The 27439-nt window shown below is 49.2% G+C and overlaps 6 protein-coding genes across 6 annotated transcripts; 4 read left to right on the forward strand and 2 right to left on the reverse strand.

Annotated features, from left to right (window-relative positions):
- Positions 1-43: 43 nt before the first annotated feature.
- UCRPA7_4383 (putative conserved serine-threonine rich protein) lies at positions 44-3355 on the reverse strand (the record flags this gene model as incomplete). Its single annotated transcript, XM_007916931.1, has 1 exon — positions 44-3355. The coding sequence occupies one exon, from the start codon at positions 3353-3355 to the stop codon at positions 44-46; it is 3312 nt and encodes a 1103-aa protein (XP_007915122.1).
- Positions 3356-5252: 1897 nt separating this feature from the next.
- On the forward strand, positions 5253-6347 carry UCRPA7_4384 (putative c3hc4 type (ring finger) zinc finger containing protein; the record flags this gene model as incomplete). The annotated part of the gene is made up of 3 exons (XM_007916933.1): positions 5253-5520; positions 5636-6038; positions 6266-6347. The coding sequence occupies 3 exons, from the start codon at positions 5253-5255 to the stop codon at positions 6345-6347; spliced, it is 753 nt and encodes a 250-aa protein (XP_007915124.1).
- Positions 6348-8208: 1861 nt separating this feature from the next.
- On the forward strand, positions 8209-10343 carry UCRPA7_4385 (putative zfp294 protein; the record flags this gene model as incomplete). The annotated part of the gene is made up of 3 exons (XM_007916941.1): positions 8209-9199; positions 9256-10016; positions 10074-10343. 3 exons carry the CDS (start codon positions 8209-8211, stop codon positions 10341-10343), a joined length of 2022 nt encoding a protein of 673 aa, XP_007915132.1.
- Positions 10344-12034: 1691 nt separating this feature from the next.
- UCRPA7_4386 (putative cytochrome p450 protein) lies at positions 12035-13581 on the forward strand (the record flags this gene model as incomplete). Its single annotated transcript, XM_007916949.1, has 4 exons — positions 12035-12056; positions 12109-12166; positions 12219-12908; positions 12969-13581. 4 exons carry the CDS (start codon positions 12035-12037, stop codon positions 13579-13581), a joined length of 1383 nt encoding a protein of 460 aa, XP_007915140.1.
- Positions 13582-19442: 5861 nt separating this feature from the next.
- UCRPA7_4387 (putative alpha-ketoglutarate-dependent taurine dioxygenase protein) lies at positions 19443-20504 on the reverse strand (the record flags this gene model as incomplete). The annotated part of the gene is made up of 3 exons (XM_007916953.1): positions 19443-19658; positions 19844-20119; positions 20259-20504. The coding sequence occupies 3 exons, from the start codon at positions 20502-20504 to the stop codon at positions 19443-19445; spliced, it is 738 nt and encodes a 245-aa protein (XP_007915144.1).
- A 512-nt stretch (positions 20505-21016) lies between these two features.
- On the forward strand, positions 21017-21489 carry UCRPA7_4388 (putative mfs allantoate transporter protein; the record flags this gene model as incomplete). Its single annotated transcript, XM_007916938.1, has 2 exons — positions 21017-21274; positions 21340-21489. 2 exons carry the CDS (start codon positions 21017-21019, stop codon positions 21487-21489), a joined length of 408 nt encoding a protein of 135 aa, XP_007915129.1.
- Positions 21490-27439: the final 5950 nt, after the last annotated feature.

Consider the following 27439-nt stretch of genomic DNA (forward strand, 5'->3'; position numbering starts at 1 on the left):
AAAGATGAGGATGCCGTAAACTTCATGTCGCGTCAATGTCTTTTTAGAAGCCTGTCGGCCCTTTTCCGTCAATACCACCAGTTGTGAAGTACTCGCCAACGACGCCCAGGGCATAGCTGACGCCTGCGACCCACGTGGCGCCGACGATGAGCCTCTTGCCCATGCCGCTCTTCTTCCCCTTGGAGCGCGACTCGTCCTTCGGTCCGCTGAAGACGGGCTCTGTGCGACGCACCTCAATGTTTGACTGGAATCGAGCCTGTTGCGGTGTGGTCAGGTCGCTAACCGGGCCAAACGTGGTAAACCCGTTAGGAGTGCCGAAGTTGGGGCTCGCGCTGGAAATGTGTCGTGGGCTGCCGGTCATGTCGATTGGATTGACAGGAGTATAGTTTGCTCGCGCGGGCTCAGCGGAAGCAGATGTTGGGAGGAATTCAGCTTGAGGGAGCGAGGGCCGAACTTTTCGGAAGAGGAGGCCCTTTTCGTGGCCAGATTCGATCTCGAAGCCCTCCGCCTGCAGCTTCGCCAAGTAAGGGATATATTCGGACGAGTTTGATAGTCGAAGGAGAGCCTCAGTAGGCGGAAGCAGCTTATCCTTGTATTGAGTCATGTCAATTGGCTTACAAGTCATCTTACTGACCTCGACTCGTTTGATGGAAGGGATATAAACCAGGGTCGTATACTCAGCAAGCTCCTCTTCGACGATTTTAGGGGACGCGGCCGCTGCTTTTTCAGCAGAATCCTCGGCCATGACGACCTTGGCGGGCTCAGCACTGGCATCGGCGCTGCCATATGTCTTGATAAATGTTGGCCACGTTGGCTTGCCGTCGCACTCTTCGGCGTATGATGTCTCCAGACCCTGTGGCTCTGTCGAGTATGGATCGGTGGAAGCCTGCCGGCGCTCCCGTCTCGTCATCTTAGACTTTGAAGATGTTTGTCTGTCGAGCGCAGACTCGAGCTTCAGGGAAGATGCAGCCTCGAATGACTCGGGGACTGTGGCCCAGGTCTTTTGGAATTCTTCGGGGAAATCGCGCACATAATTGCCAGTCAGGGAACGCTTTGACTCTTGCGCCTGTAGTCTTGCTTTGGTCGACTTGATTGCAGAGATAGCCTCAAGATCTGCGGCATCAGATGTGATCTCGTGTCGAGACATGAGTGAATCCAGCATTTTGCGATAGTGGGTCTTCTCCTCTTGATTCTCGTTCTTCGGTACAAAAGTCTTTGCTGAGCTGGCAGAGCGGATATCACTTGCTCGGAGGAGGTCTAGGTCTTCTGCCTTCTCAGCTTCTGTTGCATCAAAGGACAATTTGTTTAATTTCTTCATGATCTCATGGCTGGATTCATCTGCCTGGTCCAATGCTGGCGAACCGAAGAATTGCGGTGCGTTGTAGTCGTTCTTGGCGTCAACCTCTTGAAGAGCGGCCTGGACTGGACATGACTGTGACAGTGGCTTGCCATCCGGCTCCTGGTACTCGACTGCTTCGTATTTCCCAAGCTCCGCTGTATCCTCGACTGCCTGCTCTGGAGTAGCTGGCTTACCATCTGGTTCGTTCCATCGGACAGCAGTGTATTGACCGATCTCAGATTGCGTGGGGGTCTCGCTATACTTCTCAGAGGTGATGGGTTGGCCATCAGGCTCATTCCACATCACAGCTCCATATCTGCTGAGCTCAGCAGAATCCACGATCTGCTCCTCGATACCGAGAGGCTTGCCATCAGGCTCGTTATACCTAACAGCAGTGTACTGGCTCAGCTCCGCGGCGTCTACTCCAGGCTCTGCATAGTCTAGAGGCTTTCCATCGGGCTCATTGTACCAGACAGCCTCGTACTTGTGGAGCTCTGGCGGCGCAGGCTCGGTTTCCCTGTAGCCGATAGGCTTGCCATCTGGCTCGTTGACCATCACTGGCTTGTACTTGTCCAAGTCCTCATACGGCTGTTCTGACTCCTCGATTGTTGTCTCGTTGACCATGACAGGTGTGTACTTGTCAAGATCCTCGTATTGTGGTGTTGACTCCTCAACAGAGGTCTCTTCCACCATGACTGGGGTGTACTTGTCTAGGTCTTCATATTTGGGCTCAGCTTCCTCAGTGATTTCGGTCTCCTTGACCATTACAGGTTTGTATTGGTCGAGGTCCTCGTATTGTGGCTGTGACTCCTCTACTGAAGCTGGCTCGTCCAAGACAGGTTTGTACTCGCCAAGGTCTTCATACTTGGGTGCCGTGTTCTCGGCAGCAGCGACTTCTGTATCACCAAAGGGCCTGTACTTGTGCAGGTCATTGTACTTGGGCGTCTCGGCAGACGCAGACCAGCTTTGGAAGAGAGTATCTACCTCCTTGCTGTTCTTGGCACTGGGACTGAGTGACTGGGAAGCAACAGTTGCATCGCTGTGCCAGGACACACCGCCGTGCGTAAAGCCAGTGAAGGTGCTGGCCTCGGATCCCGTAGCCGTGGACTCCGCAGAATGTTCGAGAACGTAAGCCTCGCTTTGGATCACCGGCTGACTGGCCGCGTCGTTGTCTTCTGATCGGTGATCGATCTTGACGTTGCGGTACCTCCGAAGTTCCTCTGCTGGGGGAGGGCCATCGTAGAAGATTGGGGCTTGTTCCTGAGCAGTCGAGGCAGCCGAAGACGAGAACTTGGATCGATAATCCTTGAATGTCTTGGCTGGGCTCTCTGCGCCCTCCTTCGGCACATTTGGAGCAGGGTGCTTTGCGACCTTCCGATTGGTGATCGGATCGATGACATAGTCACGGTGCAACTCCGAGGACTGGAAGCCATCACTACGATAAGTAGTCCGGAAGACCTCCTTCTTGGGTGCAGGTGAGCTGTGCTGCTGGGCCCAGTATTTGCGGATGTTCTGGAACGGGGTCGACCAATAATCGTACTCGTAGTCCTGCCTCCCAGGCTTGCTACGGAAGAATAGGTGTTCCATCGCACCCCGCTCAACATCTTCAATGTTCTGGCCCAGGCGTACACCGGCCTTGTTTTCCGGGGTATATGACTTGAAGCCTTCAACGTTGACGAAGCGGCCGCCGGGACGAGCGTCGCGTGAGGTCCAGTAGTGGTTAACCATGCGCTTCAGAGCGACTCTCGCGTCCTCAGCCATGGGGTGCTTCTCCCACGACATGCGCCGGTTGAGCGTGTCGGCACATTTGTGCTTGAGCATACGGTGCCGGCGGCGGATCTCGCGGTTGTAGTCAGGGTCTAGGTACGACGACCACATGCCGAAGCGGAAGCCGCGGGTCTGTTGTTGGCGGTGCCGGATGAGGACGGCATTGGAGGCGCCGAGGATTCTGACGGCGGACTGCCGGGTCTGGAGGGACCTCGCGCGCGAGGTGAGTTGCGGGACCGAGGTTAACATGGTGAAGAGGATCGAAGACTGCTCGCGAGCATAATACGCGGCCGTGGCTACCTGTTCTTGATGGACAGTTAGCGCAATTGCTTTGCATCTTGTGGATTGAGCATGTGATATGTGGCCATCTGCGGTCAGGGTGACGTGGATGCTCAACACAGTTACAAATCCGAGAGGGGAAGGAGGACGGTTCAGTCTTGGCTTACCATAGAACAAAGGAGAGACTGTGGTATCCTTGGAGGATGGAACTGTTGCATGAATGAAATGAGGATTGAATTGGATCTCGAACTACACAGTAGGACTCGAGGAGAGAATGTGAGTGTAAGAGTCAATACGCCGCCGTATACGTACAGACACGCGAGTATGACGGGAGGATGGAGTGATACGGTATCGATGACCAGCACAAGACGATGCAGATCGACTGATGGGTGAGTTGCACCGCCTACACACTACCGGGACTCCTCCTGCAGTCGAGAGGGCTGCCTGAGTGGTGGTTGGACGCGAGTTCACGGGATCACAACAGGAGGAAACTTAAGGGGGGAGGATGAGGAGTGAGTAAGGAGGGCGGAGGGTTGGTTATGAGGAGTGAGGGTCATGGATGGATGGGCGGATCGACGAAGACGACGACGACAGCGACCAACGACGACGGGTTCACTGTTAGTTTACTGCTACTACTAGGTTCCGTTTGCCTACGGTAGGCTGGCGAGTTACTTCCAGACGTTAGTATGCCACGGTACGTTAACTACGTACCGTACTGTACTTCAATGCAATGTAATGTAATGGATGGACGGACCGGCGGAGAGACTACTGAATAAGTGAGGGCATGTGAATGGCTGCAATGCCTCCTCCCCCCAGGCCTGCCACCTGGAACCTGGTCTGCTGGTGGGAAGCCAATAGCCAATCCAGTCAGCCAACAACGCCAATCAGTCGACTACTGCGTCGTAGCGAGTCACTGCATACTACTTTGTAACTATGTAGTAAACGAACGTGGAGGAGACGGAGGGGGAGACTCTGGAGAAGCACTCAAGTGGACCCCTGGCACGCGCCTCAGCCAACTGACGTGCCGGATTGAGCATGCGGGGTAACGTAGAGATAAGGCCTGAAACCCCCGAATCAACCCGAGGCTCACAATGCTCCCAAGGTTAGCGGGAACGTGGATCTGCGCTGGAATCCTCGCTCTTACTCGCTCCTCCTCGCTCCCCTTGCGCGCCGCTGATTGGGAGGCGGCCGGGATCTAGCGCCTTAGCGTCGTGTTGCGAGCCCTGCGTTAGGCGAGTACGGCACAATCCCTGCCTGCCCTGCATTCCTACTCGCCCTGAATCTCCCCTAACGGAGCTGATTGCTCGTGTGCACGCTGTCTCTCGCTAACGAAAAGCTGTCCTACGTCATCGCACATGGCTTTGTTCGTCTCCTCCAATGACCACGCTCGGTGGCGTATCCCCTAAGACTGATGTTTTTGGGTACAGCATTCAAGCCTCTTCAGCCTCGCAAAACCAAAAGTCCAGAACTAAAAAGGACGTCACGTGCGAGGCTGAGTGACTTGACTCAGCCCCACCACTCCATGACGCGGGGCAGGAGCCATGAGTGATGAATGGAGGGTCAAAAAATCTCAGGAACAGCTTGCCAGCGTTGGAGCTCCATTTCGGCCTGAGTCACTCGCCATTGTATCGCGGCTGTCAGCCTCGCCTCCCAAGAACACCTGCCTTTTTGTTAGATGTAAATTTTGATGAGCTACTATGTAATCTCATAGGCCGAGTATTTCTGCTATTCACTCCTTTCCTCTCATCTGTTTTACTTCATTTGGGGGCCAGTCTTTGCATGCTGAAGTGTCGAGCAAAACATCCCACATCGACCCCCCCCACCACTTACTGCTGTCTTCGACTACGAGATCCAGAGGCCGTCGACCATGAGCAGATCGCAAGGTAAAGCTCGGGCAGTCAGCAGCAAGGGCTTTGGCAGCAGCCCTGCCCGTGGCGCTTTCGGTGGTTTCTCTACCAGCTCCAGCGGCAGCAGCCTCTCCTACCTCGCCGAACCGCCCGACTTCTCCTCCATATCCGATGCCAATGTGGTTGTTTCTTTCAAGAACCTCCTGAAGAAGGACAGCACAACAAAGGCAAAGGCTCTGGAAGACTTGGTTGCATACACACAGGCACATCCGTACGAGCAGAACGGAGGTACGGAAGAGGCGGTCTTGGAGGCGTGGGTAGGTGCACTCCTGTTGACTGCACGCTCTCGCGCACAGATAGTAATGTATAATATAGGTACAATTATATCCTCGTACTTCAATAGACAATTCCCGTCGAGTCCGCGAACTGTCCCACAATCTCCAACTCGAGCTGGTGAAATCGGCGCGAAAGCGCATGGAGAGGCGTATCCCGAGGATTGTAGGCTCGTGGCTAGCTGGCACCTTTGACAAAGATCGCGTTGTCGCGCGGGCTGCTAGTGATGGGCTCTCGTCATTCCTCAACACGGACGAAAAATTCTTGCAGTTCTGGAAGAGATGCCAGACGCAGATCCTGGATTTTGCCATCGAGGCTATACAAGAGACACCCGACACACTGAGCGACGAGCGCTCAACTACCGCGGATGACGCCGAGGCAAAATACCTTCGAGTCGTTGGTGGCAGTCTATCTCTGGTTTTGGGACTGCTACAAAGGCTGCAGGATACTGATTTGGAGGTTGCGAGTGACAAGTATGACGAGTTCTTCTCAGTCGAAGCAGTCTGGGCCTGCTCAACAGCAAATGATGCCCTTGTTAGGCGAACGGTGTTCCAACTATTATGGACATGTCTAGACAGGCGAGACGAGTCTTTGAAATCACAGCTCCCTCGTTTGAGCAAAATTCTGATCTCGGAGGGTCTTAAAACCAGCCACGAGGGCTCGGCGATGGAGTATGTCACAGTTCTGACAAAACTCACAGAAAAGCATCCTCAAGTTTGGGGAACAAAGAAGTCCCCCTTCGCAAGACTATCAGGGTTTCTGGAAAGAGGATCGCAGTTTAGCTCGCCGAACTTTTGGGACCGCGTACAAAAGCTGCTCGAGGCTTTGCCATCGGATACTGTTACCTTTGAAGAAGCAAGAGACACACTGCGGGCTTTAAGAGCAGGTATTACCATTCGACCACAGCAGCAACAGATTGCTCTCAAGGCCTGGACTAGCTATTTGAATGCTTTTGGCAGATTTCTTCGTATACTTACCCCGGAGACCTCTCGGGCTAAACTTGCTCAAGAAAGCCTATTTCCCCTAACGGATCATTACTTATATCCTCAAGAGACGTCTAAATGGTCAGTGGCCGCACAGACAACCATTCTCTCCAAAGCCTATTTCATTGCAATACAATCAGGGTTCGCAGACGTGCTGGCTGCCCTGGAACAAGAATGGAGCAGACTAGCAGATGCATTGATCATGCATCTGTCAAACTCCCTTCCCGAAGTATCGAAAGACTTTATCGATTCTCAACGGACCGTGGCTGGTGAGGGTCATAAGTGGTTTACACTGGTCGGGCTCATCCGTGGCGACTTGAGCAAAGTCGCCGCACTGAATGCCCCTAACACCCAAGATGTGACTCTACAGCCATCCATCAAGATTCTTTCGAGTGCTGTGGATCTTCTCAAGAGGCGTAACTACAAACCACTCGGTGCCTCTATGCTATTAGATTCTGCCTTAGAGTTCGCTCCTCACATCTTCCAGGGAGAAACCGCATTACTACTTCCCTCACTATTTCCCTCGTCAGAAATCTCAACCTTGCTATCTTCCCCGTCAGTACCCTATTTATTATCATGCATCAATCGCGTCAGTGCATTAAACCACGAATTATATGAATCGATGTGGACAACTATCATCAAGGCGCTCCTCGAACAACAGAAGGATCCCAATGTTGTGGGCGGGATCTCCAGATTGATTTCGCAAGCGCCCGCTAGTTCCCTGGCGCAGAGCGACGCGGACCTGCAAGGATACCTTGTTAAGGCATGCATAGAGTCGGCACAAGGGCAGGATGAGACTTTCGGGCTCTTAGAAGCAACCTTCGCCTGGGGTAGTCTAACAGAGGACAATGCTAAGCAGGTCGCGAAAGTCGTCATCGACCTATTGGATAATAATGATCCGACCTCTGAGGCGAGTTTCAGAGCTATCGAGGCAATATTATCAAGGCAACCGGGCATTGTCATGTCAGACGAGGAGTTACATTTGAGTCTTGTTGCAAAACTTCTGGCAATGACTGAGGTTTCAGATTCAAATATCTCAGCAAAAGCTACAGACCTTCGATCTCTCATGGATAAGCAAGTAAATGGCCAACCTCCTCTCCTGAATATAATCGAAGACAATTTAGAGCAAGCGAGCTCAAAATCTTTGGAGTGAGTTATTGTAGTCCAGGTCGTGATTTGCCCCTATTAACAGCACTACAGGATTGAGACACTCGTGCAGCAAGCGGTTAGCATGCACGAAGCTGGTGCTGTCTCGCCAGATCAACTTTTCCCCAATACGAACGTCTGGATGAGAGAGATCACAAGCTACCTTCAGACCGGACTAAATCCGTCGCTGTCTCTGACGAGCAACCTAGGGGGTGCTTACTATTTACCGAGAGCTTCAGAGGCAGCAAATGACTCACGAAATCAACGAGATCGAAATGGCGCATCTGTACCGGCACGAATGGCAATATATACGTCCAAGTTGCTATCGTCAGGAATTGACTTGTCGTCACTACCAAAAAGCTTTCAAGTGGAGCTGTTATATCTCCTCAACTTGGTTGCTGAAATGGCATCCGATCAACTCGCACTAATGAACGAACAAGGGTTATGGATGAGCCTTGCACAGCCTGAATTGTTAACAAGCATTGAAGACCTTGTTTCGACGACTAGAAAATCTATGAATGCCATGGTTGTCGAAGCGAAGGACTGGCGACCCGGAAGTGGCTCATCCGTCTTGGACGAATTGATCTCGACCATGCTCCGGGAATCTAAGGAGACTACACCATTGGGTCTCTACAGTGCTAAAGCCTTAAGTGAAATTCTGCAGTCTTTCTCGGAAACTCATGGACTTCGCCCTGAAGACGAAGAATGGGTTGCCAAGCTCGACGTTATGAAAGCAACCTCTACTACAATATTCGGTGCTATTGCTATCCTCATCGGATACGGAGAGACGATCTCATCCTCTAAAACAGTAACCAACCTTTTAAACAGACTTGTCAGTGATGTGGCTGGCGCGAAACCGCAAGCAGAGAAGACTATGATCACGCTAGTGCTACTCAATGCTTGCATGTCAATTTATGACCTAGGCGAGCTTCCCGTTGCCAACAATAGATTAGTATTCGCTGTCAAGCAGATCACGGCCTGGTTCGAAGATCCGGATTCTGTGGATCATAATCTGGCCGCTGAAGCGTGCCGGAGTCTCCAGCGGCTCCTTCCGTGCATCAAGGATGTATACGGTCCCTACTGGGAGCGGAGCATTGAGTTCTCGATTCACCTGTGGGACCAAGCCGAGAATGACCCTCCCGACACGCGATTGGCCTACTTGCACGCTTCATTGAAACTGGTTTCTGGCCTGGAAGCTATACAGGAGCCAAACGATGACCTCGAGGATGCAATCAAATCGTTTGCAGAGGCCAAGTCGCATGCTTTGCTTGAGTTGCTGAAGCTCCCAAGATATGGCAGCTCACAGCCTGCAGACATCCTTGACGCACTGCTTTGTCGATTGGCGGAGAAGATACCCCTGCAGCATGCCAGCGATGTCTCAGACCTCTACGGAGTGGTGGCATCTGAGTCTCGAGATATTCAGACCGCAGCTTTCAGCATAATTCATCGCGCCTTACCTGCTGCTCAAGAACAAATCTCTTTGGATGTCTTACTCGAAAAGAAAGGTGAGCCCCTTTCGATCCCTCTGTATTTCTTAAAATGTTGACTTCAGAACCTCTAGATGCACGCCTACCTGACGAGCTTCTGTCACTCCTCCTCGATGCCCCTACTTTAGAAGCCTACCCTGACGATGTCCTCGTGCATTTCCCCACTCCAGTGCGATCATATCTTCTATCGTGGCACCTTATCTTTGATGCCTATAGCAAAGCTTCCTACAAAGTGCGCAATGATTACACGGAGAATCTGAAGACTGCCAGCTATATCGGAGCGCTGCTTGAGTTCACTTTCGACGTTCTGGGTCATTCAGCATCTCATCCCATTAACCTAGACAAAGAAGGCTTCACTGTTGACTTCATTCAGTCATACGATGTCAAGCTTGGAGATTCTGAGCCTGAGGAGAGGAACATGCACTGGCTTCTTATCCATCTCTACTACCTTACCCTGAAGTACATCCCAGGTCTCTTCAGATCGTGGTACATTGACTGCCGGTCAAAACAGACCAAGATTGCCGTTGAGTCCTGGATGACGAGATATTTCTCGCCCATCATTATATCGGAGACGTTGGATGAGGTAGATACCTGGTCACAGTCGCAGGAAGCCCCGGCCGATGATGAGAAGGAGCTTCTGGTGAAAGTCAGCCGCGCTGGCAAGGAAGTCACAGCCGGCTACGAGGTAGATGAGCTGCAAGCTTCGATCGCCATCAAGATACCGCCTAGTTATCCGCTTGAGGGTGTGACCGTTGTCGGCGTGAATAGGGTGGCCGTGAACGAAAAGAAGTGGCAGAGTTGGTTGATGACCACTCAGGGGGTGATCACCTTTTCCGTAAGCCGACTGCGCCCTCCACCATATGACTTACGGTCTTGCTAACTTTGTTATCAGAACGGAAGCATTATTGACGGTCTCACCACGTTCCGCCGTAATGTGATAGGAGCACTAAAGGGGCAGAGCGAGTGCGCTATTTGCTACTCCATTATCTCGACTGACAAGAAGATGCCCGACAAGCGTTGTCAGACCTGCAAGAACTTGTTCCATCGCACTTGCCTGTACAAGTGGTTCCAGACGAGCAATCAGAACACCTGTCCGCTATGCAGAAACCCGATTGACTATCTGGGAGCTGATACTAAGTCGAGGAGGGGCGGTCCGGCATGATAGCTAAATCTAGATACCGAAAATGAATTAGAAGCTTCAAGATCACCGTTGAGGCATATTACAATATTCATGTTGCTCAAGTGACTTTTGTGCTGCTTTCAAATTTTCTTACTAGACATGATCAAACAGAGCATTTCGTAACGTGTACTTGGCAAGGGCGCGCCAAGCTGTCGGTATAATAGAGTGTACCAACGGTTGAATGCTATCATGTGCGCCACCTTCTGACAAGAAAGAATATTATATTCCGGCTGAGTGTCTAATCTTGTTGCTCTAGAAAGCTTAAGGCTAGGATGGGTAAGCACTTACATTAGCGACCTTGCTTGTTACTAATGTAATCCTCTTTGAAGGAGTCGCGCACATACAGGTCTCACACATCGCAAGCTCTACAGCACAGCTGAGATTACCATTAAAGAGGCGGCTCCTACCGATCGGCAGTTCCACGTGTTGAAACAGCTGCATGTTCTCAATAAGCTTCAAACTGTGCCGTAGATCGGCAGCATAAGCCGTTCGGATGCGCGCGTCGGCGGCGTCTTACATCTGCTAGCTCATAGGGCAGGGCCGCCGCGTATGACAGATTCTGCAGCTTACAAAGAGCTACTCGGTACCATTTATCTCTTGAGCTGGTATAGCGCATAGTACATATCGGCCTAATGCTTGTCAGCCCTGTAGGATTCTTTGGCAGCACACATGAGCTCTTTCTCGCGCAATATGTAACCTGACCGACCTCTCGTGTCGATAGTTACCGGAACATCGCCTATTCCCAGATTGCGTACTCCTACAGCAGTCAAGAAGTTTTGAGACATGGGAGTGCTTCCAGCTGGATGGTTCAGAAATCATTGTATAGACTATCGCCGTCTACGCACGAAGGAGTCGTTCCCACAAATGTGGCTGATTCGGGCATTCCCGAAAGACGCGAGCCATTCAACCCCCATGACGAGACTGTACAAGTCAACTTCACTTTGTGATTCACATGTTCGTCGATAACCGAACTGATAGGACTAAGCGAGACCGTAGCGCGAATCCTTCGTGTGTATTTCCAACTTGGCATATCCCTACCGCTATGCCGGCCGGGACGGTTGACAGGGGACATCGTGGAGATAGGATTCAGAAGAACCATAGTCATGCAGAAAATATGACGCGAATAGGTGCTGATCGAGATAGGGGCTGCAGCTTTGGCCTACATCTAGCTTGCCAACTCACGATTCAGCTGGGATATAGGCACCTTCCCCTCATCGACACACTATCTACATTGTCGATCAGAGTCGAATGACCTTCCAATTCCTTGAAACGTTGCAGATCAACCCCTGTGCTTGCAGTCGGTTGGAGAATGGGTTTACAAGGCGCATTTGACTGGGATGTGACGTATGATACAGTTACCATGATACGGTCAGAAGCTTTGATCAGAAATGTCAAGCAGCCAGAGCCTGACTATAAAGTCGGAGTGCCGTCTTTCTCGTTGTCTCTTGGAGTTCTGCTTTTCAGTCTCTTTAGAGAACTGTCCTCCTATCAAACTGTGTATCTTCTTCAAAATGACCTCGCAATTGCTTGAATTGGACACCTTTGTCCTCCCTCCAATACTGGCTAATAACTCGTGGCTTAGTAGTATAGCATGTGTTCTTTTTGTCACTTATCTTGGTTGGCAATTCCTTCTTCGGAACCAGATGCTTTGGAACTCCCGTTCAGAACCTCCTATGCTACCGTACTTGATACCTGGTATGTGGAGAGCTTAATGCCTGATGTCTTGCATGTCGGTTGACATAAGTAGGTGTTGGTCATTCAATTCAATTTGTTCAAGACACGCATAAAACTCTTGTGGGAGCACGGTAGGCAAATGCATTTCTTGTCTATGCTCTAAATTTGCTGATATAGGAATAGGAGCTACTTCTCCCGGAAGTCTCAACCATTCAGCGTCTATATTGGTGGACGCCGTACTTATGTTGTCATGGACCCTCGCGATATTGCTGAGACCTATAAAAAGACAAAGGAGCTGAATTTTGACGCTTTTGTTAACCAGGTCATGGGCTATGTCGGCGTATCTGATCATGCCAGAATGACCATGTGGTCAACATCGGTGCCTTCCACAAACCTGTCGGTCCCAAACTCAATTCGATCCTGGGTAAGACAGGATCTACAACGAGGTCCAGCGTCTGAACCGCTCTATGCCGATTTTCTCAAAGAGCTTGATCAGACTCTCCTAGCAACTACCGGAAACGGCTCGGCAGCCCGCCAGTCATTGCTCCGGTGGACGGGCGATATCATTGTGACTGCCTCTACAAACGCCCTTTTCGGCCCAATCTGCCTTCAAAATGCTCCTGAGCTCCTAGAGGCATTTCACATGTTCAACCATCACGCGTGGAAACTCCTCTTTCAATATCCAAGAGTCTTGTCTGCAACGGCTCATGACGCCAAGGACGGTTCTGTAGGTGCACTGACCAAATACTTTGAGCTCCCCAAGGAACAACGTCAAGGGGCAGCCAACTTCATTCTTCAATCAGAGGACGAAATGAGGCGAAACGGAATCGGCTCAAGAGACATTGCTGCGGTTCTTTTTAAATTGTATTGGGCGTAAGTAAACCCAAACACTAGTAATAGTCTTGGTCGATACGTTGACTGATAATCTCGAAGCATCAATGGCAACCCATCCATCCTTGCGTTTTGGTTTCTTGGACATATCCTCTATAGTCCGAGAATAATGACAGACCTTCGCGCTGAAGTTGCGCCAGCATTTGAGGAGAATGGCCCCAAGGCACAGTCAGACCTCCAAGTTTTGCTTACACAATGCCCTAAGCTGAATGCAGCGTTTTACGAGACGATGCGTATCCACGGTGGTGCTTCTACATTCCGTCGCGTCGTCCAAGACACTGTCGTTGCTGGCTACGAGTTCAAGGCTGGCTGCGATGTCATGATGCCATACCGCCAACTCCATCTCAACGAGGACTATTGGGGCCCCAATCCTGAGAGATTCGACATTCAGAAATTCGTGGATGATCCGAAGTTGGCAATGGCCAAGACCTACAAGCCGTTCGGAGGAGGTGCAACGTACTGTCCTGGGAGATTTCTGGCGCAGCATACAGCTTTGAGCTTCATGGCGACTATCCTCACTCGCTTCGACATTCAGGTTGTTGGAGGATTGCAGAGTCAGAAGTTCCCAGAGATGGATGACAAAAAGCCTACCTTGGGCATTATCTCTCCCGTTCCGGGTGACGATGTCGAAATTAGCGTCAGAGCTGCAGTTTGAGTATGAACTCTATGCGCGTTTGAGTCGGTTGTTTAGTCATACAAACCAGTGCAATGATCCTTCTCTCCTGTTACAAGAGTCCTTTTGAAAATCCACACAACAGTCAGGCTAGTTAGAAAATAAGAACATATCCGAAGCCTACAAACACGCTAAAAGCACTGGAATTGCAGAAGTGGGCCGCTCAAATCTGCCTGAAAAGCTGCAGTGCCGCCGTGATTCAGCTTATCTATCTTGGCACGCTAAACGACCCGCTCACAGCGGCATTTATTGCCTACAATTGGCATGAACAACTGAAACTGGAGTCTGTTGAAGCCTTACAACACGCTATGGTAAGCTCCGCCACGCCCCAGGCGTTTTGACGAGCAGCACGCACCCAACGCACCCACTGTTTCGCGAGTAGATAGACATAGTAAAGTCCTATTCTTTCCGTCAAGCCCGTCTACCTGTAGAATGTCGTTGGTCTAGAGGGTGATACAGCAAAGAGATGTCTGAATATGGCGATCCAGCTGTTGCCAGAGCGTTCTGGCGCTCGGTTCCGCCTCCTTTGCGCACGATTCTAAAGACTGGTATTTGGCTCTATCTTCTCGGCCTAATCCTTGACATCGGTCAGATGATAGTAGCCATCTTGAGCTATACCGGCGCTGTCACCGAAACTGATCCCGATGTAGACATCACATTTCCATCAGTCGGGGATCACGTCCAACGTCTCATCATAGCATGGGCCTCCCTCGGAGTCGTGGTTCACATTACGCTGGCTGCAATGGTTACAATCAGGATTGGACGAAGGGCAATTACGAGGAATGAGAAGCATTACACAAAAGCTAGACTGGTGTTGCTTACATGGTACATGCCATGGAGTCTTGCAAGCCTCGTAGTATGGAGTGTGTGTGTTGGCCTACAGACGCGGAATTATGTACCAAACTTGAACGCCTTGCCAGAATGCAAGGAGTACTCTGGACTAACGCAATGCGGTATGGTATTTGGAAGCTGGATTATTGGCATGGTTTACATGTTAGTACTTGAATTTACCTATGCCGTTTGATAGAGTTTCTGACTGACTTGTGATTAGCTTCCTGCACTTGTGCCTATTCCTTTGGATAGTTCTTGTGCTTAGAAAACTCAGAATGAGTTACATATCACCGGGTTATGAATTGGGTGTTGCAGATAGGGTTTCTTCGACTCGTCGGAATCAGTCGACAGAGAGATGGCTTGCAGGTGTGGAAGACAGAAAGGGGCCCGTATGCGAGCGACTGCGTGCTGAGTGGCAGACTGCTGGTGCCTCTAAACCACGAAGCTCTGTAAAATAAATTGTCTAGTCTTATGATCTGATAGACAGATGCCGGAGTGTTGCACCGGATTGGCCGAAGCTCATTCCGCTCTCCGGCTGGCGAACGAATCAGTCTCTCATCTTACATATATCTGCCACACAACCTTTTGGGGTTCTCAAACTCACAACTTGGTGGTTGAAAATGGCAAGTCGAGGAAGAAACTGCATCCTTTCCGATCTTACACTTCTGCATAATTTCTCTTGCATGCCGGATGGCTATTTCACTATGGATTCAAGATAACTAGCATGCAGTAATTCCAAGTCTCTTACCGGGCGATGTCTCGGTGCGCAAGACGGTACTAAGAACTCCACAAACCCCACGGTTAGTCTAAATATCTGGATCTGGGTTGTTCTTGGCCTGGATTTGGCAAACCCTCGCATAATACTTCCCTCATATGACATGCAGCAACCTATAAAGACTTTAACAGTGTAACCCATAATCAACAAGAGTGCTTAGATCATCACTAAGTCCATCCCAACCGACCACTTTCCGATGCTATACACATGCGTAGCCACTCTGGTACTTGTATGTCTTGTACATGCAAGTCCGCTCACTTGTGGTGTCAAAATTCCTCTCGTGCACGTCAAGAATGGCACATTGCGAGGCTTGTCTCTTCCAGATTTTGACGAGGAGTTATTCCTGGTCCCATTTGCGGAACCACCCATTGATAATCTAAGGTTGCGGCATCCGATTCCCTACCAATCTGCATGGAACGAAACGCGCGATGCAACCGTTCGGAGCGTAAGCTGTGCTGGGTATGCAGGGTTTGACAAGGACCTTATACTGGGAGAAGGCATGGTTTTGTGTTCTTGATAAATATTATCATTGTCCTAACATGTGCTTAGATTGCTTGACTGTTGATGTTGTACGTCCATCTGGCATACAGCCAGGGGATGACCTTCCCGTCTTTGTTTGGATTTATGGAGGAGGCAAGTGAAACATCTCTTGCTGGACTCTACAAGAGACTGGCCAACTTAAATTCAGGGTTTACAGCTGGCGGAAGTGCGGATCCCTGTTATAACACTTCGTATCTTGTCAACGCCTCTGTGGAAATAGGTGAGCCAATTATCGCAGTGTCGCTCAATTATCGAGTTGGAGGATGGGGCTTCCTTGCCTCTAAAGAGACTGTGGTAGAGGGTGCGTCTAATATTGGTCTGCTCGACCAACGCCTAGCTCTCAGATGGATCAATGAGAACATAGAAGCGTTCGGCGGAGACCCATCCAAAGTAACGATCGCCGGTGAATCTGCAGGGGCCTTCAGCGTTGGCTATCACCGAGCCACAGGCGCAAACCAGTGTACTCCTATAGATTTGATCAGCCACCATGGGATGGGTCTGAAGAGCTCGTTGCCACAGAAGCGCCCATATTCTCCACACATTACGCTGAAATTTGTTTCGTCTTCAATATAGAACCATCCGCGAGCAGGAATAATAGCAACTGGATTGGACCATTTCCAGAATACTATACACTCTCCAAGCAGATTTCCAGAGCTTGGATATCTTTCATTCATAAGTTGGATCCTAATGGACATGGAATGGATGGGGTGCCGAGGTGGCCGGGTTACTTGTGCAGGAGGAAAATTTTTGTCTTCAGAGCTGATGGCAATTATGTCGAGAAGGACAACTGGCGAGAACCCCAGTTGCAGTACTGAGGAACAGTATGGAAGAACGTGAAAACTTGATTTCATGATCATTATCGCTATGAAGCATTAATAGAACATCTAGAACCAGACTGCTATGATCGTGTCTCAATCTTCAAACAAACGCTGCACTTCGTGTACAGCAGCCATGTCCTTACGCCCCCACCAATAATTCGCCCCCGATAGCTTCGTCCGTCTAACTTGCCCAATTTTATGCAATATTTTCCTCCTATTGAAGCATAGAAGCACGAATATGATGGCGAGACATAAGCCAGCCGTAACATAAGGACTTCCTATCCAAGTTGCTGGTGCATTGCCCTTCTTTCGGCTCACGACCTCGCTGTGTTTGAGCACATTGCCCTTTTCATCCACCGCAGCGACACGAATGTATTCAGGCATTTGGTCGTGGAGAGTTATTGATACTTCAAATCCATCTTTATCCTTCTCTAGAAGGTCAACGTAGCGATCCTGTTGAACACCCTCCCAATCCGCGCCTTGTAGAATCCATCGGTCGACCTCCGTGGCGCCGAGCCAACTGACAAACATGCGGCGGTCTGAGGCCCTAAGATATATACTGGGAATTGTCTTCGGCTTTCCAACCCAGCTACTAGTTTTGAATGCTCGATATGACGTGACCATCCCAAAGGAAGAGATAACTAACGGCGCGAGACGCACGTCACATAATACGCGACCATCTGAAGCAAATTCTACCAGGTTGGGAAGGAAACCATAGCCCAATAGCATCTTCCCATCATCCATCAATTGGGCCGACCCCTGAGACTGAGCCCGATAGCGGTGGCTTGGATCTGCGTATTCGGCAAGTCGTTTCACTGTCCAAGCCGCTGTGTCGAGCTGCAGAAGGAGACCTCGACTATATTCGCCCACGTACTCTATTGATTCGGATCTGGCATTGTCGAAGATGGTTATGGTGTGATTGGCATGAACTCTGGCGTGATGTTGCCAGGCAAAGTCGGTCGCATGCCCATCGGACAAGTCGTGGAATTTGTTCTTCGTGCCACCAAGAGTCCAAAGAATCTCACTGGGATCTGTGGCACTGATACACATGACACTATGCATATGTCTAGCCGAAATGACATAGTTGCCGCTCTCGTCCTTGTCCACACTGTTAATGTGGAAGAAATCGAAGGATGTTTGAGGGTCGCGTCCTGCTGATTTGCCTTCCAGAGCAAAATTAAGCATACTGTCTCGAAGGCCAACATGCTTAGATGCTCTCCATTCAAATAAGAGTGTGCCCGTTTCAATATCCACTTCTTGAAATATACTGTCAAGGATCCAGCCGTCAGCCGGTCCTCCAATCGCGGACAAATCTGCTGGCGTATTGAGATAGACGGTCATCAAAGCGGTACCTTCCTCTGTAATTTGGAGATCATGCAGGTCTCCCATTAAGCCTTCGCCGACGGATTGAATTGATCGAAAGACTTCGTACGTCTCATCAAGCATGTAATAGATCCCTCGTCCGTATCGATATTTCACACCATCAGTTCCGGACCAGAAAGTCAGGTAACTTTTGCCCTTGTAGCTTTGCACTTTGAAGTCAGTGACTACGCCGAAGCTGTCATCTGTCCATACGAGATTCCCTCGAGGGTCGAACATCACAGGTCCCGGCTTAGATACCATGCTTCCTCGCGGCGATAGAAGATAATAGCCACCATCGTCACAATCTCTATCCCACCGCAGAAAGTTTAGGAGAGGCGCGGTTCCTTTGAAAGATTTGTACGAACTTCGTGGGAATACCCCGTAGAAACCCCAGTCGTATAAAAAAGGCGACTTGAATACTGTGAATGCATTGACGGCGTGATAGGTTGTAACCAGGAGCACAAACAGTGCTCTTAATGTGCTCGACATGGCTTTGTGTCAAAACACAATTCTACAGATGACAGAAAAGATACCGAGAGCAAACGGCCACACGCCCACATGAATTTTGTCTGCGATCATGGTGTTCGTAATAGACTCTTAGCCGCGTTAATGTCCTAAAAGGGGACAGGTGAGCGAGCATTGCCAAGCGTCTGTGCCGCATGGCGCGCTTTTTAGCATATCTTTAAGACAATGTCCGGGGTCTAGCATCGAGGAACCCACCACGTGTGCAATGATAGGCCAGCGATTGTGCCACTCCCAAATGAACACCATCCAAAGCCTTTCACGATACCATACCAATCATCACCCTGATAAATGAAGTGGATCTATAGTATACGTACTTGTATTTAGTTGTTCTCTCCTATACTATTCACTTCTCCAGTGCTGCTACATAAAGTGCTCTTCTAGCGGTGCATCTGTTTATCACGAGCTCGTCGGCTCGTTGGTGGACTAGTCCTGCATCATACACCCGATCCAAGAATCTGTGACAAATCGAAGCTATAATTGTACTTGCCCGACGCCTACCTAAAAAACATTGAGATGTCTGGTTATTTCCATAGCAAAACAGCTCCAGCGGCCGCCTGAAATAGTCTTGAGGAGATCACTCGGCATACATATCCTCGTTCTCGGGCGGCGTATACTTCGCCTGTATCGGCACGCCGGCTAATGCGGTGATTCTAATAAAATGACGACGATGTTCCATGTTATCCAAAGTGGCCGAATGAATGCACACGCGCTTTGCATTTGGTCAGCACTGATGGACCCAACACGAGCAAGTTAGGACAATTCTGACTCACCTGATCCCAGACGCAGATGTCACCCTCACTCCATTTGTATCTCGCGTGAAAGTCCGCACCCTTAGTAATGTGATCGCTGAGGAACTTGAGAAGGTATTCGCTTTCTTCGTGCCTCAGACCTTCGAAGTGAGTGATTCGTTCTGGATTAATGTAAAGCGACTTATACCCGGTTGACTTGCAAACCGTCAGACCTTGATTGTGTATTGAGTTAAGGGGATGCTTTTAGGCACTGACCGGTTGCTCATAAACTACAGGATGGGTTGATTCGACCTCCTTTCTCCGACTAGCCCCGCCAACTCTTGCCGCCTTCGCCGTCATGACCTTTGAAGAGTGCACTGCTCTAAGACCGCAAAGAAACTGCTTCATAGGTGGACTCAGTCGCTCATACGCCTCAACGAGACTACCAACAAGAGTGTCACCTCCGGAGGGTGCATCACTCTGCATACAACAAAAAAACGTCATTCCTGGTGGCTGATGTTCTTGGCTTTGGTCGATATGCCAGATAGCTCTGGATAGTCGATTGGGCCACCAGTGTTTCTATTAATCACAATCAGCCTTAACAATCATTCTTTATACGCCGAGTCTCTTTTGCTCAAACACTCTGGCTTTTGATATCTACTTACTCTGACCGTGTTCATGTTGTCTTGATACACAACAGAGATCTCAGTAGACTCTGGCGGTCTCGGTTGGACTGCGTGTTGGTGAAGCTGCCCATAATAACGAACCATATCTAACTTTTTCTTCAATGAAACGTCTCGGAATGTCTGCTTGACCTTTTCATCACTGCCAAAGAATACGATACCCTTCTTGGCACAAAGAAGAGCCAGCTGATCTTGACCGGCTTTGTCCAGAGACGCCAGATCGAGACCTGTAACACGAACTCCAATATATGGCGTAAGCTGTCCCATGACAAACATGTTAGCAAAGCTCTTATGGCTTAAAAAAGAACAGCAAGGTCAGCTCCCACGCCGATATCCTTTGATTATTCAAATCGAAACTCAATCATGTCGTGAAACCGATGATATGCCGGATACGCACCTCTTCAATCTTGACATGATCGTTGTAGAACACAGGCATCGCTGGATCAGCATCTAGTGCACGATCGTGATACTCGAATGGCTCAGGCTCGGGGAAGACGTCATTTGGGTCGTTGTACGGGTAGTACTCAGGATACTTCAAGCCTTCCGTGTTTACCATCACTGTTTTGAGCTTGTCCACCGGAGGTGCCCCTTTGGCCTCAAAGGTAGTCACGGTGGACGGTTCTTCAATTGCACTAGGTGCCATCTTAGACGATTAATGGGCAATCTTCAGATAAGAGTATCTTGGGAATAGCAGGCTCAGTTGTTTTCTGCCAAGGTTGTTGTATTTTGGCTTTATCAGCATCCGAAAGGTGTTCTCCAATGTTGCTTATGTATTCTAGGTATCAATTCCAAATTGCTACTGTGTAACCGAGCTTGTTGTTTGGGGACCTAAGCTGGGGCGGATCTCCATGACCCGCGGAATATCAAATTCCGGCGACTGGGTTGGTTGAGCTATCCGCTTTGTGCTAAGATCGTCCAAGTCAGGACTAGGTGACCCGCGATATGTCTTTCACAGCGATCAGGTCGCAACTCTTTAGCTAATTTCTTATCAACGGTCTGGCTTGGCTTCCCGGCACTCTTGCTGATAAGTCCAGAGTTGACGAAGTACAAGACAGTCAACTTCGAACGGATTTCATGCGATATCCGGATTTCTGAATCCCATCAAAGTCGTGGTTCGTTGCGCTGTACTAAAGCCCCGCCACCGATATTCCAGCCATGGCTCCGAAGTCCTCCGAGATTGTTCCAGATAACGACACACAGAGCATCCAGCATGGCACGATGGACAAGACCATCAGTGGAGGCCACGGCGACATCGCTCTCAATCTCGCTTATGAGCTAGATGCGGGTTATGAGCCTTCTCCCGAAGTAGAGCGTCGAGTTCGTCGCAAGATTGACTTCATTCTTCTCCCGCTCATCTCCTGCACCGCTACCCTGTCCTTCTTGGACAAGGTGTCTAACAACTATGCAAATAACGTAAGTTTAATAAAAGCATGCCTTCTGATCCATGCCGAGTCTAGAGTGTCGCTGACAACTTGCAGTACGGCCTCTCCACGGTCCTCGGCATGCACGGTGACCAGTTTTCGTGGAGCGCCTCTATTTTCTATTTCGCATTCTTGATCTGGCAGCCAGCGGTCTCCTACATGACCCAGCACTTTCCTCTTGGTAAATTGATATCGGTAAGTCTCTAACCCATTCCTCGACGATTGCTGTCCAATATGAATACATGCAGCGTTTGTTGTACTTCGTCGGCTAACGCACTGCCAACAGATAAATTGCATTTGCTGGGGACTCATTCTCCTTGGAGAGGGCTTCGTGAAGAACTATGCTGGCTTTGTCGTCCTTCGCTTCTTCCAAGGTATCTTCGAGGCTTGCGTCTTACCCACATTTCTCCTCATGTGTTCAATATGGTGGACAAGGGAGGAGCAGTCTTTGAGATCTGCCTTTTGGTGAGACAAAACTCCAGTTGAACGTCCTATCGGTAGACAGGCTGATTTGAGTATAGGTTCAACTCTATTGCCGGAATGCTTGGCGGTCTGTTTGCATATGCTATCGGACAATGGCACGTTCAACACGGCTTTCATCTCTACCAATACCTCTATATTGTTTATGGTTCCTTTACGACAGGTTGGGGTGTGATGCTGTTCTTCGTCCTTCCCGACTCTCCAGTCACAGCTTGGTTTCTCAACCACGAGGAAAAGCTCGCCGCTGTAGCGCGTGTGAAACATAACCAAACCGGCATGATCAATCGCCACTTCAAAAGAGAACAAGTGATCGAGACAATTCTTGACCCAAAGACGTGGTTTTACTTTCTATTTGCCTTTATCTCAAATCTTGTAAATGGAGGATTGAACGCATTTTCCACAGTGATCATCAAAGGCTTCGGATTCAGTAAGACCCTTTCACACGTCTTTTGGCTTCTCTAGTTACCGTACTAGCTAACACTATGCTCTAGGCACTCTAAACACCACACTTCTCTCAATGCCTTGGGGATTCGTCGCTACAGTTGCCAATATTATTGTCGGTCTTTGCATATCTTACACTGTCGGTAAACGGCTTTTTTACATGTCGGCGGTTATTCTTATCCCAATGATAGGAACTATTCTGCAGTTCGCCCTCAGTGGACCTCGTGGGGCTCTTCTTTTTGGCTACTATCTAACCGGTGCATATAATGCTCCATATGTAATGCTTCTGGCCCTCATCGCCTCAAATACAGCAGGCACAACTAAGAAAGTTGTGACGAGTGGTATTGTCTGGATTGCGTACTGCGCTGGTAATATTGCCGGGCCCTTCTTTTTCAGAGACGAAGACAAACCTCGCTATCGGATGGGCATTGGTGTTATTCTAGGAAGCTTTGCTCTTCAGTGTCTTATGTCTCTGGGGTTTCGGTTTTACTTGCTTTGGCTCAATAACAAGAAGGAGAGAGAGGAACGCGAAGCGCCAGATCCTCAGGAAGATAGCGCCACGCATGCTTTTGCGGACTTGACGGACAAACAGGTTAGTGGCGTCTTGAGGCACCTTCGAGAAATCCCAACACTAATTACCTCCAGAATCATCTCTTCAGGTACACTTACTGATGACGCGCTCTCATCTATTGTTTGATCAGCAACCTTGTCTCGCCGTTTCCTTTAAATCCAATTTGCTCACAACCTTCTTCTTCAGTAGTCAGTAATGGGACACACTCAATGAGTAAGATGTTATGTAAAGTTGAGAATGATTTATGTCGACTTCAGGCAAACTATTCTATTCATTAGCTCCATACCGTGTTGAAGGGGAATATTCATGAGCAATCGTAACATGATGCAGGCTTCAAGTTCTTTAAATCCAGATCTAATCCGGTAAAATAACATTCAATAAAGTCACTGCCTTGTTCTTAATAAAATTAGGCCTATGATTTATATCATTGATCTACATTGATGCATTCGCATCCTTGACCGCGGCTGCAATGCTATCTCTTAATATCCAGGCGTCCAAGGCAACTCCAATCATTTGGATGCCTCTCGACATCATTGCTTTTACGCCTCCAGTTGAAGGCCGAATTCGACCTCCTTGCCATTTTCCAGCAGCTTTAACAAGAGCTGAGATGTGATCAATGGCATCAATTACTTCTTGCGGCGGGTTACTTGAGTTTAGCTCATAACCCATTGATAGGCATAGATCTGTTTCTCCTGTAATAATGATGTCTATTGAACTACTATTAGTATCTCGGGCTTTATTGGCTGCTTTGAGCGGTAGATGTGTGCCTTGATATGTGGCCGCATACCTATTCCTGGGGTATTGATTATAGCTTCGATGTTCTCATATCCCTCCCGAGTTTCGATCATTACTGCGACAACAATTTCGTGATTTGCCTTGCGTCGATATTCCTCATCGGATGACCACCCAAATGCATCTCTGGAGTAGGTAGAGCCGAAGCCACGTGTGCCATGGGGTGGGAATCGAGCAGCGGCAGCGATTGCAGCAGCTTCGTCCTAATTTACAAACAGATAATGATCAATTTAGTCTGACTTAGATCTCTTCAACTCAAAGTACATGTACAATTATCGTGTAACTCACAGGTGTTGAGACCATCGGAATCGCTATGCCATGAGCTCCTGCATCAAGAGCTCTCTTTATCAGCCACCCTTCACTAGATGGAAGCCGAACGATTGGCGAAACGTTAAAAGGAGCCACCGCGTGTATGGCAGTGTGCATCTCAGAATCAGACAGGCCTCCATGCTCTAGGTCGATCAATACGTACTATACAAGTCATTGTTGAGCACTACTGCATGCCTTCATCGTCCAATGCCAATGGATGACTTACAGTTAGCCCTGGAACACCCGCAACGATGCGAGCGACATGTGCGGATGGCATAACCAGCTGCACGCCCAAGGCATGCCGACCTTCCTGTAAAGCCTTGCGTAATGGACTTCCATCAATGTGAATTGGCATAATGCTTTTTGAGAAGGGATGGATATGATCGAATAGGAAGTAGGGGGTAAGTTTGAGAAACAGGCGATCTACTCGACACCAGGAATTTCTAGACTCATCTTGGGTAACCCGGCACGTAAGCACCGGCCAATCTAAGCCGGAATACGAGGACACGATCTCAATCGAAGATTGCAGCATGTGTCAATGGTTTCGGATTGTAACCTGTAGTATAACTGAACTTTGATTGGGTGATACCAACTAGGAGTTTGTATGAGCCAATAGCAAAACAGTCAACGACCGAGAATGGCACTAGCAAGATAAGCCGGAATTTCATTTTCCGGCCACGGACAGCCACGCCGTAAGAGACCTCTGAAGGGGCGGCAACGCCTGCAGGAAATCGGCAAATTGACTAGAATAACCTTCCTATCCAGTCCGTGCCAAATGGTAGTTGGGTTAGATGTCCCGAGACTTTGATGCCTGATGCCGTTGTTCCAACCTGCATCATCACTTTCACACTACCCCTATTGGCCACGTTCAGCTCAACCAACCTCTGTAACTTTCCGTGTCGATGTTCAAGAAGTATGTCATTTATTTGGAATGATAGCTCATTTGAAGGATTCATATCAGTTCTTTATCCTTAAACGTAAATACAAGTTTCGCCATCCTTGTTATAGTCCATAGTATGAGCCTGGTGAGGGGAATAAACGGTTGGACCACGATTCAGGCGCCATACCGTCAGTTCCCCTGACCATTTCAAACAGAGACTGCTCTTGTATTGGAGGTAGCGTCGAAGTGTAAGCGTGATCTGTCCACCCGAAAGGCTGTGACATCCATGACATATCATTCAGTCCAGCTTCCTGCGAAACAAACGATTGATGTGATAGCTCCAGGTCTGGGGTCCCGGCCTACGAAATCCATTTAGCATATCCAGCCGATGCCAAGAGTGATGACGAAAACAAATCGCCATGCCTCTGTTGACTGTAACTTACCGGGAAGCTTGATGTGGTGAGAACAGTCTCGGACTCCGGGACAAACGTCATCGGGTTGGGACTGAAATCTGCTCTTGGAGGTGCCCAGCCTAAGCGGCGTAGCTGCCGAGCCACTTGAGGGTTCTGTTGCAACATCCTCTCCACATCTATCTGATCATTCCGGCCTTGTTCAGATATGTTTGATCTCGTAGTATCAGTATCAGTCGTGATTGTGCTTGAAGACGGGTGCCATTCGCGCAATAGCCGTTCTAGGACATTCCCGCTTTGAAACGCGCATTTCCAGGTCTGCCCGATCGAATGCAAGGCCGCAATACAACCTTTGACACATTCTGTGTCTCCGTCGATGTTCTTACCGTTGGCTACCGCAAGGAGATGGATGGTTCCCGCAGTAAAAGTAAACTGGGTCATCGAAACTGGCGCATGTCGAAGGCTAAATGTCCGATTGAACAACTACTTTCAGTCAATATCCATGACACTTAAGCAACACGAGACTCAGGGACTAAAAGAATACAAGTTGCTCGAGACTTTACCTCAGCTAAACGTAGGAGCCGCAGACTGAGATGATTGAGGGATTAGCATGGGTTTCAGGTTCATCTATTTCACTCTACCGATGAGAACGTACGCGGCCTGGTTGCATCTCTCAGTAGCGGTCGTCGCGAACGTGATACTCGGAGCATTCGGCGTCGTTTCAAGTAACTTAGAAGTGTCGCAATAATCTGGTCTATTCAATAATATCACCGCGAAGGCGTGAGCCATATTCATGACCAGGACATGAGGTACCAGATTCGGGACGTTTTGGTTTCGAATCATGGCAGCATTCACTCGAAGTGCCTCGGGAAGCTCTGCAAGCCACTTTTCTAACAATACACTGCTATTATCAGAATGTAATCGCTCGTGAGGTCGGCGACGTGCTTACGAGATTTTAAATTTAGCATTTTGCGCATTCTCGGAATAAGCACTTCGTCTGCTCGAGTAACTTGACAATCAGTCAGCAATACGAACCTTTTGCACCTTTTCCGACAACTCACATGTTGGTCAAAATAAGTTCGATAATTCTTCCAAGTTTGCAAGTCCAAGTGAACGTGGATGATATGCGAGAGTCCCGTATACGATCAGAGCCAGTCTCGTTTGGCATGACCCACGGCATAGCATCTTCTTCATTGGAAATGGCTGGAAAGGGCATTTGGCCGTGAGAAAGATTAGGAGCAGGAGCTCGCCCAACATAAGTGGACCAAAGTTTATCCTGTATGTAAGCATTATGCCAAACACGGTCCCGAGACCGTTTCGTATCAAGACTAATGACGCCTTGATCCACCCAGGAAGAAGCGTCGATGCCGAGCCCTTCTAATTGATGAAGGTGCGTTAGAGAGGATGAAGCTCGATGTTCACCTATAGCCGCAGAATAAAAATCGAGGGACACTCACGTATCCGAGTCAGTCTCATACCAATTCCAGCGTAGATGTATCCCAGGCCTTGTCGAGCATGTCCGGCGTGATGTGAGCCTAATAGCATCAAACCACTGACCGCGCTTAGCTTTGCAGCTTCAATCTCATCTTCAAAAAATGTTGCCGCATTCCGAGCGAATTGATTAGCGAGAGCCTCTCGGTCAGAATAGTTAAGATAATCCAAATACATAACGCCGACAGCGAGAATAGCAAAGTGAAGCAAGGGACTATAGTAAGCTGTTCGAAGTGTACGCTTGATAGCTGGGATCGTGGGAGCAGGCGACATTGTCATATCATGCCGGAAGCGATCTTCATCGACCCACCAGCACCAGGGGTTGAAGAATGCAAAGAAGACTTGCAGCGTATCTTGGTGCATCTTCCCGTCAAAGCCTTCTGGAAGATTCCATATAGAAGAACCCTCCAAGAAGGCACAATTGATGCTGAGGGGTGACACTCCGGACAAGATCGAAGCATCTGGGGAGTCTTCATTGGTGGGCAGGTGTTTGAACATTGAAGTAGGCCCATACTCGCGCGTTTCTCCAGCATTGTCCATCTATTAGTCCTAGCTTAGCAGTTCAATCCAAAAGAACGGAACAAAAAAAGGAGGCAAAGAAACATGACATACCTGAAGACGCTCAACGGGCTGGGATGTTTTCCCACTGGGGCGTGTTGATCGTTGATCTGGGCTCAAGCTAGTAGACTCCTCCATCTCTCTGTCATCTAGCTCTTCATCGTTATCCTCTTGCGTTTTTTGTTCGGTATGTCTCTTCAACTCTCTTTCCAGATGCGTGATTTG

The sequence above is a fragment of the Phaeoacremonium minimum genome (assembly GCF_000392275.1).
Source record: "Phaeoacremonium minimum UCRPA7 unplaced genomic scaffold PA7_03_scaffold_337, whole genome shotgun sequence".
Taxonomy (NCBI): domain Eukaryota; kingdom Fungi; phylum Ascomycota; class Sordariomycetes; order Togniniales; family Togniniaceae; genus Phaeoacremonium; species Phaeoacremonium minimum.